General features: G+C 34.2%; 1 protein-coding gene across 2 annotated transcripts in view; it reads left to right on the plus strand.

Moving 5' to 3' along the window:
- Positions 1-21,310, plus strand: part of Np (serine protease notopleural) — a 96,090-nt gene that overhangs the window by 32,019 nt on the left and 42,761 nt on the right. For both annotated transcript variants that reach the window (XM_088230269.1, XM_088230268.1), the window contains exon 2: positions 5,671-6,145. In XM_088230269.1, the coding sequence (XP_088086395.1) occupies positions 5,806-6,145 (340 nt within the window). In that variant the 5' untranslated portion in view covers positions 5,671-5,805. The remainder of the gene's footprint in view (positions 1-5,670; positions 6,146-21,310) is intronic.

A 21,310-nucleotide genomic window follows, 5' to 3' on the forward strand; every position in this document is an offset into this window, starting at 1 on the left:
TGAAGAACGTTTGCCAACAAAGCCAAGGCGGGCATTTATCTGATGTTGTGTTCTGCATGTAACCGTTGTGTCCATATTTTACATTGAAAAGAAAACAACCTCCTCAAAATTTAACTGCAGTATGTGTTTTAATAAAGCAATAAGACAAGGACAATCAAGATAATACATCAGGGACTTAAATTATACGATAAACTACCAGACAAAACTAAACAAAAGACTCAGACAAACTTTTCAAAAGTAGTAACAAATATCATTATCAACAACAAGGAAGAATAAAAAATTATATATATTTTTTGTAAAATGAATGTAATATTCTGTAAGGGTTAGTAAATAAATTTCAAATAAAAAAATAATAAAATTAAAGTAGGTTTTCAGACATTCTATATAATAAATGTTACAAAACCGATTATCATTTTCAAATATTTCGTTATTTAAGTGTTGAATTGATCAAATTATGTAAGCGGTATGAATTTCGTATCATCCTGTATATCATGACGAAGTCTGTACCTACAATAATGAGCAGAGGTCACCGGCCGCCGCTACGTAACGGTATCGCCTTGCGGATATACGAAGACTATAATCAAACCCGGTACTTTATACCAGCGCCAGCGTTACATTGTGCTCCGTGCACCTCCTCCCTGATGCTGCGCGCCTGGTAGCTCCCGGGCGACCCGGTCGCGCCATTGGATCAAACCGAGACGCAGCTCCGCACCCAACCAATGATAAGAGAGTTGTGGAAGATTTCCGGTTCACTTGCCGTCAACGGACCAATCGGCAGAACTAAACGAGAAGAAGCGGAAGAGAATTTGAGACGTCACACGCGGACTAATTTCATAAATACAAAACTTTAAAAAATCATAGCACTGATAATACGATGCACAAAAAAAATTAAAAATTATTTTAGCTTAGTTTAATAGTCTACTATCAAATTTAAAAGACCATTGAACTTCCTTATTGTCTGTCTATTGTTAGTTCTAAGTATTCAACATGTCCAATTTCGTTTAGTCGTTCATCGTTTATGTTAGCATCATTATTTATCATTATTATTTATGCATTATTATTTATGTAAGACATTTTTTATTTCTCATTAAAAGCATTTTTGTTATTTTCTTAGGTTAAATCATGTTTGCGGGTTGTCAAAGATTGCTTAGTAAGCTTGACTTAATCCTCTGAATGTCAATGGTACCAATATTCAATACAGGAAATACGTAAAAAATCTAGGAGTACAAATGGATGAACATCTATGAGCTCGCAAAATATTTTTCAGTCTACACTCACTAAGAAGGTTGCAAAAATTCTTACCCATTAATACTAAATACACCCCCGTACAAGCATCACTACTGCCCATTCTAGATTACGCTGATGTTTCCATGACTGATTTAAGCTGTGAGAAACGCAATATACTTGAACGACTTGAGAATACATGCATAAGGTACATTTTTGGTCTTAGGAAATATGACCACATTTCTGATTATCGTAGGCAACTGAAATGGCTCAAAATTAGACAGCGGAGAGACTATCACTCCCTCTCACTTCTGTTCAATGTACTTCAAAGTCCTAACGCTTCTATATACCTGCGTGAAAAATTTCAACGCTTATCAGTTCATGGTTTACCTCTTCGTTCTAATTCTCAAGGCACTCTCTTAACACCCATCCACAATTCTTCTTTCTTCTCTAACTCATATAGTGTCCATGCGGCTCGACTGTGGAATCATCTCCCATCCACCGTCAAAAATGTTACCCCATTATCTCTGTTTAAATTACGTCTGAAGAAACATCTCCTTTCTCTTCCTTAATGTCTTCACCTTTCCTCTGTTTTCTTTTTTCCATTTTTCTAGCTTTGATTTAAGGTAATTTATAAACAAATACGTTTATTTCTATTTTTTATATCTTTAGCTTTTTAATCTTTATTTTCTTTTGAATATGTAACGTAACTTGAATTATAAAAAAACTACCTATAATTGTATTAGTTGGTTGGAAGAAATTGACATTTGGCAATAAGCCCGCCAATGTACAAATAACATTATGTACAAAAAGTTAAATAAATAAATAAATATTTTAATACTTTGTTTTCTTAATAATGTATTAATATTGTACTAATGTGGATATTCTATTGAATAAAGACTTTATGAAAAAAAAAACTATTAAATGTCATTTTTCTCTATATTAAAAATGTATAAAATTACAATTTGGACCTGCAACGTCTTTCTCTTAGCCTGTAAATTCTTTTAGCCGTTCTTTTGCTGTCATACCCCGCTTTACATGTTCAAACCAACGCAAAACTCCTTTCCTGATTTTGAAGTAATTAGTTTAATAGGTAATCATAAAAGGTTGGTTTAATAATAATTGTATATAACTGTTTTAATTTCAAGATTATATTTTAGAAATTACGGAATCTTTGATAAATTCAATCCCTTGATTGATCTTGCGCGCCTGGTACTTCCTAGTGACTTTCCACATAACGAGACCAACAACTGTTTTCCTAGATAGGACCTTCTGATTATTCATTATTAAGACGAACAAAAGGTCGTTCATCTTACCTCCTCGCTGGTACTCCGCGCCTGGTAATTTCCGGGCGACCTTATCATGCGATCGAATCAAATCAGCCAGCTATTTCGCCAGACAGCTGGATAAATAATAATGGTCTCGTAAATCAATTAATATTTTATAACTCTTTCATCCCTCTTGAATTCAATCTACTATTGGCTTTGCGCGCCTGGTATTTCCTGGTTACCTTTTATCACATACATAATTTAATCAAATGATCTGTTTTATGATTAATTTACCTCTCGATTTCTGCACGCCTGGTATTTTCCAAGTAGGTACAAAGTTTTCCAATTTTCTCGTTAAAGATATTGTAAAGAGGTAATTGATAGATACACTTGCATGTGATTTAATTTTTCTTTTCAAAATTCTAAATAAAATGGTTGATTCGCCGTATCTTTTACAAAATATTGATTTCCGTTGCCCTCTTCGCTATACCAGATTAAATTCCCCTTTTTATATACCAACTTGCAAAAACAATTAAACCCCGAATTTATTCATCAGACGTACCTGTATAAATTATAATGGACTCAGTATTGATGTAGACATTTTTAACTGCACGTTGCATTTTTACAGAATATTTCTTCTTGGGGTCGATTATTTGGGATAGTTGCTGAAGGGATCTTGAGTGGTTTGTGCTATGTATATGTGCCGCGTGTAATGTATATGTTTGTGTATGTTTTATATGTGCGTTCATGTGTGTGTGCCTGGGTGGCTCGGAGTCTCCATTCGGTATTTTAATTTATTACCAGCGATAACCTCCATGGAAAACGCAAATGTCAGCAATTATTCTTTTCTCACTTATTTAAAATGCAATATTCTTCTTATTTAAAATGCAATATTATCCATTTTGAATCTAGAAAAAAATGTCACAAAGTAGATGCTTACATAAATAATGAACGACTAACTGAAATTGAACATGTTAAATACTTAGGACTAACAATAGACAAACAATTGACATGGACAATTCATATCAACAATTTAATTAGCAAAGTGGCAACTTTATCGAGTCTATTTTTTTAAATCAAAAACTTTGTTCCAATAAAGGAAAAAAAAATAATGTATGAAGCATATGTAAAAACTAAAATATGTTATATGCAACTACTATGGGGGACAGAATATCAAAATGACATAAACAGACTACAAAGACAGCAAAATAAAATATTAAAGTTAGTATATGACCTTCCCTATCTAACAGCAACTAAATAACTTTTTGAACAAACTAAACAATTAAATGTAACTGAACTCTTTAAACTAGAATCTTTAAAATGTTTTAATTGATTAGCCACTGATGTAATTGTAGACGAAGAATTAAAACTCGAAAAAAATTGTAGTAAACATGAACACAATACGAGAATATCAGAAAAATATCATATACAATCTTTTAAAACGAGAAAAGGACAATCGAGACTTATAAACCATGGACTGAAATTATACAATAAACTACCAGACAAAACTAAACAAAAGACTCAGACAACCTTTACAAAAGATGTTAAAAATATTATTATTAACAGTAGAATGTGAATTTTAAAAGTGAAAATATTTTGTTTTATGTATGTACGTAAGGGTTTATCAATAAAATTTAGATAATTTTTTTTTTTTTAAAAATCATTTTTTTTTGTCGCATTTAATGTTTACATCTTTTGCATAATTTATGAAAACTTAATTGGTCTTTTTATTTTTAAAAAATGTTGTTTTTAATACTTATTATGTATGACTGTGTGTTTTCTGAATAAAATAAAATAATAAAATTAACCAACGATCGTTTCCATCGCTCTCGCGACATTTGCAATGTGTAGGAAAAGACAGAAGCATTCCAGAAGTTTGTCTGATTCATTTATCAATGTGGAAGTTCAATGCTACTGGAAATTGGAGATTAAAATATTTTCAAACACGGGGTAAAAATTAAAGCACTTAATCCTACGGCGGAAGTTTCTCTAAAATCTAAAAAAAAAATATGTCGATAAAAATAAACTGCATCACAAGTTCTTCCGAATAAACTGATAGTTTCCGGTTTCTGGGAAGCTTGATGTAAGTTTTTTATAGATTTAAAAAATCACTAAGATAAACCGGATCTTGTTTTGAGATAGTCCTAGCGTTAATTTTATTTAGTTCTATTTTATTTAACTAGTACCTGTATTTATTAAAATAAATTGTTTTTACCATCGTTAGAATTGACTGCATAAGTCCGTCAAATAAATACATAAATAAATATCCATAAAGCAAAATTAAGTTTTCGGTTTAAATGGTTCCCAGCACTACATACGACAAAAACAAGTAGAAATGTGCCTACTGCCGACTGCGACACGGTACAAATTACTAGTACTTAAACACATCCTTTTTTCTACAAAACACACAGTTTAGCCTGAAGATGGCTCCTGCAATGGTAGCCGAAACATCGGAACAAATCCAACACACACGGTATTACCCAAAAAAGAAACAGATTTACAGAATTAAAATAATAAAAATACGTTTATAGTTTTATTCCTATTTTATTTATAAATTGTTACCAGTGACCGGGTTTTGTCGTGACAGACATCGTCAGACTGGTGGGAGACTAAACAAATTTCTATCTTATATACAAGTGCAAGCGGGGGTTGTAAATCATGATTTTATATAAAAATGGAAATAAAAAAGTTTAAATTATTTTAGTATATAGGAACAGCAATTGTACGAATTCAATTTTTGTTTGAATGTATATAATAAGAACCGGTGAAAACTTATAATTTTATGAAGTTTTCCAATGAAAATTTATTTGAATTACATGTATTTAAACTTTATTAAAACTATAACAGGGGCCGCTGGTTCGTAGTTCCATCGACGGCTATGTCCCCGGGCCCGGGGGTAATTAAGTGATTCTCTGAAAGCAAAAATTCCCGCAGTTAATTTTTATCGAGCAGTTTCATTTCAATGGATACAATAATGGGGAATGAACGTGTGTTCTGATCGTTTAATATTATTTTATCGAGGCAATTCTTGAAACGGTTTATTTCTAAAATTTTTAGGTTATATAATTTATTACCTTTGCTCCATGTGTGAAAGAATTTTACATTTGCATTTTAATATATTAATAAAAGTTTTATCTTTTAGTCTTAATTTCATTAAATATTACCTGTATTGTTTCAGATTGAATCTTATCATTCTAAATGACAACGAAACGGATCTCCAAATACGCGGATAACTAAAAACCCATCCCAGCACAAAATGTGTCTTTGACAGCTGGACAAGACGCGTCGAACCAGCTCTGAAGAAGAGGCCAAGATGGAGCGCGAAAGGCTAATGGGAGAATACAAGGACTACACGACACCAGACACCAGGAGAAGAACCTCTGAGAAGTGCAAAAATTCCACTAGTAAGGACAGAAGTGCCAAAAGCTTCCTGGACGATGAAGAAACTAGTTCTAAAAACACTAAAACTAATCTAGTTCATTTTCTAAGTGATTTGTTCGGAGTGAAGACTGCTAAAGTCAATTGTTCCGCTGTGAGTTTGACGATGACTTTCTTATATTTTACAAGTGTAGTTATTTTAGTGATGAAATGTGAAAGCTCGGTGGTTGGCGCAACTCCCTTCAGGCCAGCTAGACAACCGCCAATGTTTCAATGTGAGTACCTCATTGTTTCTTATTGTTTATCAATTCGTGTACATTTCTTCTCTGTTTATCAGACAGATAACAGTAATTTTAAATAACATGATACGTAATATTCCCAATAAAGAGGAATTTCAGCCCTCCGGGAAATTGAATTCAATAAATGTTTTCTTGCGCGTGGTGAAAATTGGAACATTAAATTGTATGGCAACGTTTCCTGAAAATGTAGGAAAAAAAATATTTTTAAAAAAATGGACAACTTTGAATGACGTCACTGGTTCGTATGAATCAACCTATGATATGACAGTTTTTATTTTATTTTTTAAGTTAGCGTATAAAACAATACAAAGTATTTAAACTTATATTTACACTTATTTTATTTTATCTATTCAAAAACAATATTTCGAGTTTCTCTAAATTTTTGTAGACAACTCTAGATTCAACTCCCTGGGGAGCTATTAACATTAACATATTACAACAAGGATGAAGAACATTTTAGAAAAGGTAATCTAGAAGTCTAGGCATCTACAGGGCTTATGACCTGTCATTGGCTGATTTAAGTGGTCACTTTTCAAAAAAAATAATTCAGGCGTTCCCTAGTATGTAGGTGAAATAATTTAATTAGATGAATCTCACCCGCATAAATGAAGGTTTCAGCTCTTTAACTTCACAAACATCAGCAGATGAAAGAATTGAAGGAATATAGATGTTCAAATATGGGCAGAATGGCGAATGTTACACAGTGTGTAAAGTAGCTACTTAACAGCCAATGACTTTGACAGCTTTTGTTCTATGCAATAAAGCTTAAGGGCTTCACTACAGAATTATCTCTCTGGGGTTTTTCGACACATTAGCCTGAGAGATTGCATTTCCACAGCATTCGGCATAATTATTATCTTATAAGTCCACAATATCAAGTTTATTTGTGGGTACTCGTCAAACTATTATTGACAATTCAATTCAATAAATTTAAAAAATACCTACTTGTTTATTTGTACCCTAAACTTGTTTTTATTTGCTATAAACACCTGTTTGATGTACCAATAAGTAAAACATCGTATGTTAAAAATGCTTTTTTTCCTAGGACTTTTTCAATGTATAATACAAAATTTAAAAATGTAGATTACACAAACATCACTTTGTCAGATTTAAAATTTACACTAAACATGTATTATGTAACTTAGTAGACATTATAATAATAAATATGTACATCTCCCCTCCCCTCCTTATCCTCTCTTCAAGCATTTTTGTCCTTATTCCGCCCAATTTACAGTAACTTAATGTTCTTAAAATAAATATTTAAAAATCTTTGATTATTGAGTACATGAAAACAACATTTTTATATGTATAAATTGTATGTATTTATTTGATATGTAATATATTTTCTTTACTAACTTTGTATACTATGTGGAAATCTGTTATTAGTTCTGAGTTTATACACTATATCTGTTTGTTTACTAAAAATATGTATGTAGAACTGTTGATTTCCCAAATAAAATAAAATAAAAATAATATCCAATTGCATTTGTGTGTTAGCACATACGCATTTAATATTATTGATGTTTTTTGTTGATAAAACTCCATAGTTAATGATAAATATTTAACTCTGATAATATTGAAATACTCTGTTGTATTTCGCAATGTGTTCTTTTCCCACCTTTTAAATAATAAAGCTTAGTGCCAATTTTGGTCCAAAAACTCCCAAAAATTAACTTTTTAGCAAACTAGTTGTAAATATTTATGTTTTCTGTCCCCTGTTAAAATATTTATTTGATCTTATCTCCAAAATATATTAAGAATAGTATAAAAACTGTAAATTTTGTAAGCAATTCACCAGTCTTGAAGATGCCTACTTAGGCGAAAGCGCTCGTTAGTCAAAATAATAAAAAGTTAAACTAAACCAAGAAGTTTCATTGATAAGTTTATTTATAATTTTATCATAATCATATACGCATTAAAAAAATATATATTAATCTCTTTCTTTCGCGATAATATGCTTGCTTGATTATTAATTTTATTCACATTTTTCTTTCTTACTTAACGTTACACTTAATTTACTTTGTTTTTATACAAATTCATTATAAAAAGAAAACAAAACATTCAAAAATATTATAAACTATTAAATAATATTAACAAATTACAACAGGGATGGAGAATACCTTAGAGAAGGGAATATGGAAGTCTAGGCATAAACCGGGCTTATGACCTGGTTTAAGTGGCCACTTTACACACTGTGTAACATTCACCATTTTGCCTATGTTTGAACATCCATATTTCTAAATTTCTTCCATTTGTGGAGTTTAGTGAAGTTTAAGAGCTGAAACCTTAATTGTTGGGAAGAGATTCATCTGACTGAATTATTACACATAGTAGGCAACGCCTGAAAACAATTTTCCAATTTTTAAACTTCTTCTTGGACCGGTTGGTTTCATTACAATATTTGAGTTTGTCCAAATATTTGTTGACAAAAGACTAGATTTCACCCCCTCGGGAGTCATCTTTGTTAATCTTAATTAACAAATTCTTTATTATATTATTTAGGGTATTCTCCATCCCTGTTGTAATTGGTTAATCCTAATGACTCCCGAGGTGGTGAAATCCAGTCTACAAACATTTGGACAAACTGAAATATTGTTATTAAATAATAGTTTGTCATCGGGTGCTCAGACATTATTTTAAATTAAGAATCAAACAAAAGAGTACAGACGTAATACTGTATACGTATAAAATAATGAATATACAAGTATACTCGTATGTTCATTATTTTATATATTATTTTGTTTTTGATGCTTTGAAAAATTAAAAATATTATTAAGAAGATATAAGACATAATTTATTTCATTATTTAAATTCATTTCAACAGAGGGAAAAATTTTTGAGAACAACTTCCTAGGGAGGAAATCCAGCCAGTCTGCAAGCATTTGGACATAATCAAACATTGTTTATTTCATTAACTTACATTTTTGCATTTTTTGTTTATTTGCTTACTTTTTTTTCTTGTTTACTTTCGTTATTATTTTTTTTCCTTTGCATATTTTTTTATTTCTTACTTAGTTTTTCTTACTTTCTTACTTTTCAAACTAATTTCACATATTTTTTCTGAATATTTTGTGTTATATTTTTAAGGATGTTAGCATGAATTTTATTATTTTTTGTTGATGCCCTTTAGGCGTAATTGAACAAAATAAAAAAATAAAAAAAACTTTTATCCTTATAATCAGAAATGATTTGCATGCGTTAACATAAAATGAAGAGTTCCTGTGAGAAAATTTGCCGGGTGATGTAGTTATGAAAGTATCAGGAAAACATAAGTCAGTATAATATGATTCCCGGTGAAGTTTAACCGGATCCGAGCTGGACATAACGGTTCTCATTAACTATAAACCAGTTTGTCATTCGAACTGGGAATTAAGAATGAATATACATTTCTGGCATAATGCTAAACTGCACATTCTACTTCTCTCGTCTCATAAAATAACATTGAGGAAGTGGCCAGAAAAATGCTAAAATGTGATTTTTCATTCAGAAATTCAAAGACCTTTTAGTTGTCTTAGAAAAAATATAAAAATATGGGAATAAAATAACGGAATTTTAATATCCTTGAAAATTATTTTTTTATCTTTTTTTATCTCGTGAATAAGTATTTAAAAAAATCTAAAAGATTATGAAATCACTGTAAACTATGAAAGTTCTATCCGATATTTAAGGTTTAGTAAACATTTTAACACCTTTAAGCTTGTATAAATTCTAATGTACGAAGCTTATGCAAAAACCAAAATATGTTTTATGCAACTACTATGAGGAACAGAAAATTAAAATGAGTAGAATGATGTGGGAGAAAAAATTGGCTTCAAGTAGCAAACGACCGAGAAAAATGGAAGAATATAGAAGAGGCCTATATCCAGCAGTGGAGGACAGATGGCTGAAGAATAAGTAGAAGAAGAACTCTAAATGTGTTGCAACAGACACGAAAACATTTTTAAGAAGGGAATATGGAAGTCTAGGCATTTATTTATTTATTGACACTTTATATACATATACAATAAATATACATATAAGGGCGGGCATATTGCCTTAAGGCAATTTCTTCCTACCTACCCAAACCGTTCAGTTTGAGAAAATTATGAATACATGGACATATTGAATCTTACAATTTTATACAAAAATTAAAAGCAAAGATTAACAAAAATAAATATATGTATAAAAAAAAATAACACTTTACTATGAAGAGAGGAGAGGGGGTGGGAAGGAAAGAAGAAGGATAAAGGAACAATTTAAATATTTAGATAGTGACATTTCAATCTTGACTTAAATGTAAATAAAGAAGGGGCGTCTCTAACATTAGTGGGTAGATTATTCCACAATCGAGCGGCTACTACTGTGAAAGAGGAGGCAAAAAAATAAGAGCGATGTCAGGGTATTAAAAGGGTTCTCTCGTTACTGGACTAGTGTTGTGAAAGAGGTTGGATGAGCTCTCTCAGATAAACAGGCGAAGTGGGATTATTTAAAATATTGTAAAGAAGTGATAGAATGTGAATGTTTCTTCTATGCCTGATACTGAGCCAGTGTAGTTGCGTGCGATACTCGGTTATGTGGTCAAATTTGCGAAGATTAAAGATATAACGAATACAAATATTCTGCAATCGTTCTAACTTATCAAGCAATTCAGAGTTAGCATCTGGATAACATACATCCGCGTAGTCAAGGAGTGGAAGAAGTAAGCTCTGGACTAATGTTTGCTTAACATTAATTGTCAAGAAATTCTGTAATCTTTTAAGTGAGTGCAAACTGCTATAAAGTTTACGACTAACTTCGTTAACCTGATCGTGCCACTCTAAATGCTTATGAATGATAATACCTAAGTTTTTTGACTGAAGTCATGAATGGAATTTCTGTACCATCTATTTTGAAAAGAGGAAGTGTGGAAAAATTCACTTTTGAATACATTTGTTTTTTACAGAGCTTATGATCTGTCATTGGCTAGTTTAAGAGGCCATTTTACATACTGAGAAATAGAAAAAATATTTTATAAATGCTTGTGATCCGCAAGGGTTTACAAATAACTTTCTTCCGACCACAACCAAAAAAATCTGTCCCAATCTATTATATTGTCTTTTCTGACAATATTTGCTATCTTGACGCTAATACGGAACTCATAGATCGTCTGGAGCGTTTGCAGAATCAAAGCATCCGCTTTATTTTCAATCTCAAAAAAGTATGATCTCGTATCATTCTTTCGCTCCGAACTCAAGTTCATTTTTATCAGCGCATAAACTTTCAATCTCTCTCACTTTTTTTTTAATATTCTTCACAACCCTCGCGCTCCAAATGATCTTGCTGAGAATTTCATTTACCTTTCTGATCATGGTCTTTCTCGGGAGAGAACACTTTCCATTCCTCGACAAAGTACGTAATTTTTCAGTTATTTCTTTCCCGTCCAAGCCGCTAGACTTTGGAATGAGCTACCCCTTCATATAAAATATACACCTTTGCCGCCTTCAAGAAGATTTTTTTTTTATAAATGTTAATATATGCAAGCCATCTCTCTTCAATCCGTGCCTCATGTCTGAGGATGGTGATTACGCCTGACTCTCCAGCGATAGCACGCAGAGTTCCCATTTCTGAATCCCGTTGCATACTTTCGGTCTTGACAGTCAGCCTTCGTATGGAAGAAAATGATTTTATTGCACCTTCAACGCCCTGCCCCCATGGCACAAGCCGGAGTTGTCACACGTAGCACGTCAGCGTCGGTTATTTGTGAGTTGTGAGTTGTGAGTTGTGAGTGTGGTTCGGACCGCGGGCGGGAAAGTGACTGACATACTGAACCACATAGTGACGTGACATTGTGTACAGAAGTACTGTTATTACATTAGTCACCAGCTGACTGAAATGCCAAAACACATTCAACATACAAACGTTTTAAAGATGACACTTTAATTCACTTTGTAGTGTGATAAAAAGTGAGGAAATCATTCATTTCAATCAGGGCATTTTAAGAAACCGTTACATTTTTCATTAATTCATTTGACAAATGCATATTTATTTATACATAAATTAATTGCAACAGAGGGAAAACATGATTGAGAAGGGAATATGAAAGTTTAGGCAGTTATAGGGTCATTGGCTGGTTTATTTTATTGATTTATTTTTATTTATTTATTTATTATTTCACGTTTTACATAAAACTTTTTTTTTTTAATATGAATACCTCACTGGGCACAAACCGTGTCGAGGCATTCATTTACATGATTTAATATATTATACTTGTAGTCTCTAAAATATATATATATATATATATGTAATACATATAAAACATTACATATTCACATTTAAATCAAAAGTTAAAGCAAAAATAATTTAATATTAACAAGTTTACTGCTTTGGTTTGCCATCTCGAGACAGTTCTCGGGACCCAAATCAAATAGCCATTTTTTTACAAATAGTTTAAATTGCTCAAGATTTTTATCTGCTTTTGTTGCAAGTGGAATATTGTTATATATTTTTGGTCCAAGGTATATTTGTTTAGGTTTAAGTGGCCACTTTACACACTGTGTTGTGTAACATTCACCATTCTGCCCATGTTTAAACATCCACATTTCCTCAACTCTTCCATCTGTTGACTTTCGTGAAGTAAAAGAGCTGAAACCTTTATCACGTGGGTGAGATTCATCCGGCTGCACCAAATCACCTACTAGGCAACGCCTGGAAACAATTTTCCAATTTTTATACTTCTTCTTTTACCAGATAGTTACATGGCGAATGTTACACAATGTGTAAAGTAGCCACTTAAACCAGACAACGATAGGTCATAAGCCCTGTAACTGCCTAGACTTTCTTATTCCCTTCTCAATAATGTTTTCCCTTAGGGAGGAAATCCAGCCAGTCTGCAAGCGTTTGGACATACTTAAATATTGTCACATATTTATTTATTCATATTTTTTCCATTTTAAACTATAACCAATCGTAAAAATGATGTGACCTCACTGGGGTAACCCGTGCCGAGGACACTTAACAATATACTTTTTTTTTAAAATATTTTTACATTTGAGAATAAACAAAGAAGACTAACAGAAATGATCGACAAAATGAATAAACTAAACAGAGATAATTAACAAAATGCTCAAACAGTTTTGAACACAACATTTTTATAATTAATGTATATACATCTATATTATTTATATTACAAGACGCACAACAAAAGAACAAAAACATAACGTAAGCTATACATTTGTGAAGCAATAGATTCAATATTGGTTTAGGCGAATGAGACAATCCATTTTACTTCTACCTAGCTCTTCTGTCCTTTTTTTATAGTATTTTTGAATATTTTCTCATCACTTATAGTTTTAATAGATAGTGGAAGTAGTCGGAAGTAGTAAGTCTCTCGGACGAATGTGTGGGAAATCAATGTATGACAGGGTTACGAATGATGAAATCAGGCGAGAGTGTAAATCTGAGTCAAGTATAATTGATAAGATTAAGAAAGGGTCTCTGAGATGGTTTGGTCACAATGGACAACGAAAAATTGGTAAAACAAGTATTTATGGTGAAAATGAACTGTAACTTGAGACGAGGACGACCAAGAACAGAAAAAAGCAGACAGAACCAAAGAGCATGTATGACAAGATGTATGAATGTGGAAGAAGCTAGGAATGTATACCAGGATGGACGTGTCTCTCCGACCCATTGCGGGAATGACAATCCGAGACAGAGTAAGAAACTCCAAAATAAGAAGGATCTGCGTCGTCGATGGGGAAGATCAAGAAGATGTATCTGGAAAGAGCAGATTCAGAAAGAGTGGTGAACATAGTGGCAGGTGCAATACCAGTTTGCAGCAGGCCCCCGGAAGACCACCAAAAAGATGACGGGACAGTTGGACGTCCGAATCTCAGGAACAAGCTACGAGCAATAATAGGAAGCAGTCTTAGAGAAAGAAGAAGAGGAAGAATACAAATTTAGTATTTGGTGACATTTAAATTATAATTTCTATTAAAAAATCCAAACACGATAAAATCAGGACAGCAGCTCGCCCACCACATACCGCACACCGCATCTAAGGACATAAGTCTTCTTGGCGGTGCCCACATATACGGAAAACTTGCTCGTTGTCAAACGAGAAAAGCTGCCCGAATGAAGTGCTGAAAGAAAGTAATTCAGAAGTACATTATATGTACTTCATTGGTTTGAGAAAAGAAGAAAGCGAATTCTTCACTGACGGATTAAATTGATTGGACATGATCAAATGATTACGCCGAAATGATTACAATACTTTTAAAAAGCTTCGAAATTCTTTTTGGAAGCCACCAAATCTGTATATCTGACAGACCTATAACAGAGACACGGATAGTAGCGAGAAGCTCCAATCGGTAATCATAGAGAAGGGGAAAGGAACAAGACCACATGATGTGTTCAGAAGATTGGTTAGGATATCCGCAGCAGCACGAAGGGGAATTAACAATATTAAAAACAAAAAAGGTAAAATTTGTACAAAAAAGATTAAAGATGCGAATGTTGACCCATACAGAAAACGAGGAAGACCAAGAAGAGAATGCATTACCAAAACCAAACAATTCTCCACGGTGTCAACGGTGCGTGTGTTGTATAAATAAATGAAGAAGAAAAAAAGGATCGTTTATTTGTGTCTATCTATTCAGGTCAATACGAGGATTCTTGCGCATTGTCTGTGCGTTAATGTTATATCCAATAAGGAGATGCGCCATTCATTTCATTTATAAGGGTATTTATGTAGGTTAATGGGGAGAAAAGAAATATGTCGGACTTGCCTCACTTTGTAATACCTGATTTTATTCTAAATTTGTTACAACAGAGAAGGAAAACTTGCAAGGAAATATGGAATTCACGGCATTCACAGGGTTTTGGGCCTGTCATTAGCTGGTTTAAGTAGCCACTTCACACATTGTGTAACATTTACAATTTTGCCTTTGTTTACAGCAAAATTTAAAAAAGTAACAATACGCCGGTCATTCCTAGCGTGCAATTCCGATCACTGTCAATAAACGACTGATCGAACGAATTTCTTTTTTGTTTTTATCTCTTTCACACAAACCCCAGCCACAGAACAGCGTATTCGCACATTCATTCGGATAATTGAACGTTGTTATACAAAAAGCAGCCAGCCATAGAAAAGTAAAACTGAGCGTTTGTGAAAAAGGTGATTTTTAAAAAAAAAAATATATTGGACTCCAGTATGTAGTAGCCTTACGTGTCTTGTACAAGGCTAAGGTACTCGGAAAAAATGGATTTTGTTTGTCTTGGAAATGGGATGTTCGATTACTGATTTTGTTGCAAGGTCCAAGAACAATGGCGCGTGATAACTACTTTTAACGACAGTGGGGATATTTGTTAAGGATATTCCATCTTTCAGCGTTGTAAACTGAAAAATGGGTACTGAAATAACAGATATTCGATACTTTGTGAAGAAATATCATCGCATGGACAATAGTTATCATTCTTTAATTTAAACCTATATAGGTAACTTCTCATAGCTCCGTGTCCGGTAAAAATTTGGGTCGTTTCGAAAGTACTTTGGTAATGACGACGGAAGTTTGCTGCATCAGCCAGCGTTGGGGGTAGTGATTTGACCTGTAGAAGAAGCGTGGTAATGATCCTCCCAACGCTGCTGCGTATTTTGTTTTATTCAGCGTTTAGCAAAGCTAAGGGGAAATTCTGAGAAGAAAGGTGCCGTTCTTTTACAAGTTGCGGCTCTTGCTCGTTCATCCGCTCTCTCATTTTCTACGATGCCAGTATGTCCTCTTATCCAGCATATAATAATCAAATTTACACAACAATTGAAATCTTTTTGATTCTGACAAATGATAAACAATGAATTAGTTTTTTTTTATAATACAAACAAGAATCTTATTACGTATTCAAACAGTTTTAATGATTTTTAAAGTACATTACTACTCCCGATGATAACACCAGTGTCTTATTTATCAAACTTGTGGACTGGCTGCTTTCTGCATAAATACGTTGAATTATTCTTAGCCTAGCAAGGATAAATATTTTTTTGGTTCAATACAAAAAAATATTTGGCCCTTTTATACAAATTTTACTTTCCAAATCCGGTGTGAAAATGTCCATTTGCGCACAGCTAAATGCTATTTAAATGGTATAATATGCACTTGTACAGTCATCGCTTTGCTATGGAATGATTGGATGGGAGGGAGCTTTATGTAACCATATTAAACCATTAGAAACTGTTCAAAAATTTATATTTAAAAAAATGCTTCACAAAAATGGCCCTTTTCCGTCTTTCCAATTGTTCCAAGAAGCTCAACTTTTGGAAATAAAACAAATATATTATTTTCTATGTTTAAAATATATATTTAAGAACCAAAATTTATTTACAAGTAATTCAAATAGATCAAGTCAAAGAAGGAATCGTGTGTTATAAATAGCACATTGTAAAACGAGGCTCGCACAGAGACATGCATATTTTATAGGCCCAAAAATGTTTCATTCTTTTTTTACTGATAATATTTCATTGATCCCAAATTTTCAAAATTTTCCTTCTTTTAAAAAACACGCACTATTCTAGATTCAAACTAAAGATATGAACTTTTGTTTCATGATATATTTTGTTGTAATTTTATAATAAGGAATATTTTTATGTTTTTTTTTTATTTTAAATTTCCTTTTTAAATTGCTATAAAAATCTTTTTAATCTTTTACAGAATATGTTGTTTTTTCTTTCTTAAATTACACAAAAATATTACAACTGTCTATTTATTACAGGAGCAAAAATTCATAATCATTTTTTGTATACTCACGAACAAGCCATGCCTTTGCGGGATTAAAAAAATATTATATATAATTTTTTTTTGATACAGAAAACACAACTTCATCATTTAAATGAATAAAATAGATATATCAACCCTTGTATCTTACGTAGACTCGTTTTACACCTCAGCCGCAAAATAATTAAATTGAGAGTTTTCAAATATATGGTATGACATTTTTTCTCCTTTGACAATGAGATCTAAAATTTGTATTTATATTTAATTCAACCGTGTTGTGAGAAGCCGCGTTCAGGAAAAGCTCCCGCAAAATGTTAATGGTGTTAGAGCGAAACCGTGTTGTCGGAGACCATGTTAAAGAAGGGTCGGGTCACCTGTGAAGGTCGCCGGGGAAACGAAAATACTTTGTAACCGCATAGTACAGTTTGAAATGATATACATACATATTTAATTTTGTATAATACGATACAAGTCCCGCATAATAATACCAGTTGGTTCTTATATGGAATACCCACATCAATATACTAACGGTATACTCGTTCTAAATTCATATCGGAATACAAAGTACATGCGAAAAAATCATTGAATGACGATTATACACGGTTTTTCAGGGCCAGTCCGCGAAACTACAGAGGAACAATCCTCATGATAATGGACTTTGTCCGTAAATAAATAAATAAATAAATAAATAAATAAATGATAAGCTTAAAAAAAAACTCCTAATAAAATTTTTCCAAAATGTCATTTTTTAGATTATTTTTTTTATGATACCAAAATGTAGTAAATCGTTAATTTCTCAGACAAGCAGTCCCTCCACAAACCCCTACCCCTTTCCTACCCAGCCGCTTTACTTGTCCGCGTCTGGTGCGTATCGCTTCATTAATCAAATACGTTTTTATCTAAAAAAAATGTTGAGGAGCGGTAGGGGTTTGCAGAAGGGATGCGTGTCCGATATATCAAAGATTTACTCCATTTCGAGATTATAAAAAAAAATAAAAAAAATTGAAAAATCACTTTTTGGAAAAAACATTATGAGGATTTTTTTCAAAGCTTAGCGTGAGGATTGTTCCTATAAAGTTTTGCGGTTGGGCCCTGAAAAACCAGCAATTTTTTGAGTTTATCAAAGTATTAGTAGAGGAAGACTCGATTTCACCCCCCAGCGCAGCGCTTCTTATTTCTTATTTAGTATGTACATATGCGCAATAAAAGTTTTTTCTACGGCCGCGAGAGCGTTTAGAATTGCAGCCCTGTGGTGGTATTCTGAATCTTTTCTACCCCCTACAGAGTGATTAATTTAAGATTTTTTTTTTTTTAATATGACGACACTTTGCTTCGTATAATGGCCGCACTGATGATTAAACTTAAAAATATGAACACATGAAATCAAATATGTTGATTTTCATTTAGATCATTATTGCGACCCAAACCGTTCCCTCACTAAGCATCCAAAAAATACACATGATCCGAACGGGGGGACCAAACGACCCCAGCGCCTACTTGTATATGCCGTCAGGAGAATAAAATGTTGGAAGTGTTTATGACCGTGCAATAATTTATTCATGTTTTCGCGTACACATATTTGACTCATTACACAAACAAAACATCACGCTGTTTCCCAGTAGGGGTAGGCAGAGAGGATATAACGTCATATCACCCTGTATTGGCATACAGATCTCGCTTCCTCCTACATTCATACATCTTCTCATGCACGCACGCCGCTTATTACTACTTTTGACATGTCCATCTTCAAGTATTTGATAGACTTGATCGTGGCATATCTTTCTCGATCTTCCTCGTTTTCTGCATCCATCAACATTCGCATCGTAGATCCTTTTAGCCGTTCTTTCACTGTCCACTCGCTCTACATGTCCAAGCCAACGCAGCACCCCTTTCTTGATTCTGTCGATAATGGATGTCTCAGCCTTACACAGTTCACGGATCTCGACATTCGCGCACCTATTATACATCGTTTTACCACACATTCGCCTGAGGGATCGCATTTCGACAGCATATAACGTACTTTCATCATCATTTTTCCAATTCCATACTTCGCTCCCATACATTACAGTTGGCACTAGAACTCCGTTGTGAACTGCTAGTTTAGCCTCCTGCGATAAACATTTGTTTGCCAAAGTAGATTTCAGTGCACCGTTCACCCTGTTCCCGGCACTCACCTTCCTTTCCACCCCTAGTAAACATACTTCCCAAATGCACAAATTCTCCTACCTGATTCAGAATATCTCCGTTCACGCTGATCTCACATTTAGTTATATTTTCATCCCTTTCAAAAACCATCACTTTCGATTTATCAACATTCATAAGCAGATCGCTTTTCTTGCATACATCATTCGTGTATTTTATTCATTTTTGTTAGTTTGCCGAATGCTTCTGTACATAAAGTGAAATTGACCATATAGGTCTATGGGGGATTCAAATCCCCGCTTTAGTCTGGCTAGGTTAAGCATTACCCAACAAACTTAATTAAGTTAAATTGACCAAACCGTATTAGTTTTATTTCCGTTTTTCAAGCAGTTTTATATATCATTTGACGTTTTTTTATATATTTTTTTTTATAGGAGTTGCTTTATTATTTACCTTGCTTATAATATACAAGGTTTATATTTCAAAAGTGGATTTATCTTCTATTTAATTTCTTTAAATGTATCTTTAGTGGTGTTGTTACCACCTTTATGTAGGCACCTAGTTGGTGGCCTAATTTTGTGATGTACAAAGTTATGTGGGTGCACAGAATGAGAGCAAGTAAAACAGGGTACTTACGTTTTACACAAAGATTTATTCACGAAACTAAACTACTGAAGCTAACACATTGAAAGAAGGATTCTAATAACTATATTAGGCAAAATAAAATGAAGTTGGTAAATCTAAATTGGCGGTAATTTTGTGCCTCGAAGACGCGTGCGGTGAGGTCGGAATCCGGTAGTTTTTCTCCGCCGGTTTGGCCCGTTCGTACGCTCTACGTCGGCGTTCGGCAATGTTCGGCTCGTGCCGTCGTTGTCGACCCGCCACACAGCCCCCTTCCAAGTTTTGAAATCTGTTTTTCAAAACTGACGCTGTATCACCCTCCTGCCGCTACGCGTTGTGTATGCCGGTTGTTCTGTTGGTGTTTCCGTTTCTGCTGGACTGGCTCGTTCTTCCGCTGTCTGGAACGCCGGCTTGCACCTGTCCAGCGAAACCTTTTTATGTTCGCCATCCACGTCCAGTGTTACCGTCTTTTCCGCCCTGGTGATGACCTTGTAGGGCCCCTTGTAGTTCGGCATCAGGGGTTTGTACACTCTGTCGTCCCTCAGAAACAAGTGTGTGGCTCTCTTTAGTTCCGGGTGGATGAAAACGTTACCTTTATTGTGGTGCTCGACTGGCCTTGGTTTGACGTTTTGCATGAAATTTACCAGTTGCCTAGTGTAGGAGTCCGGGTCAATGTAGTCGTTCGTCTGCTCCAGGATGTCTGCTGGTAACTTTAGTTTGCACCCATACAGCATCTCTGCTACTGAGTGCTCTGCATTCGTGCGCAGTGTGGCCCTCAGTCCGAGTAGTATGGTGCTGATCGATTTTGTCCACGGAACAGGGTGGTGAGCTTTAATGGCCGTCTTCAGCGTTCTATGAAATCGCTCGATCATGCCATTACTTTGTGGATGGTAAGGCGTCGTGTTGGAGTGTGCTATGCCTGATCTGGAACAAAACAAGTTAAAGTCCGTAGACATGAATTGCCTACCCTGATCAGTTATAATTTTCTCCGGTACGCCGTATCTCGCAATCCAGTTGTCCCAGATGGCTCTGATGATTGTGTGGGTCTGGATATCTGCGATAGGGATTACTTCCGCCCATCGAGTGTATCGGTCGATACATGTGAGGCAGTACCTCAGTCCCTCTGATGGTGGAAAAGGTCCGATGAGGTCGACATGGACCACGCAGAATTTCTGTCTCGGCATGTCGATCTTGATGATCGGTGTCCTCGTGTGTTTGTTGACTTTGCTCTTCTGACAGGGTATGCAGGCCTTCGTCCAAGCTGCGCAGTCTGCTTTCATATTTTTCCAGACGCCTCTTTGACTGATGGTCTTGGTCGTGGCGTCGGCTCCTGCATGGTTGAGGTTATGCACTTGGTTGAAGAAAGATCTCTGTAGCGTTTTTGGGATGTACGGTCGCATGTTGCCTTTGTTGAGATCGAAGACGATTTCTTGTCCCTGCATGTTGGTTTTGATCAGGTTCAGAGCAGTGTTCTTGTCGTCCAAGAGTGCGAGTAGTTCGTTGTCCTGCCTTTGTTCTTTATGGATCTTTTCGAACGATATGTTTGCCTCTTGTTCGATCATGTCGATTCTTGATAAGGTATCGGCGACGACGTTGTCTTCTCCTTTTATGTATTTGATGTCCGTGCTGAACTGTGAGATGTAGTCTAGATATCTGA

Source organism: Micrasema longulum, unplaced genomic scaffold, assembly GCF_059751315.1.
Source record: "Micrasema longulum isolate JH-2025_06_02 unplaced genomic scaffold, ASM5975131v1 h1tg000745l, whole genome shotgun sequence".
Lineage (NCBI taxonomy): Eukaryota > Metazoa > Arthropoda > Insecta > Trichoptera > Brachycentridae > Micrasema > Micrasema longulum.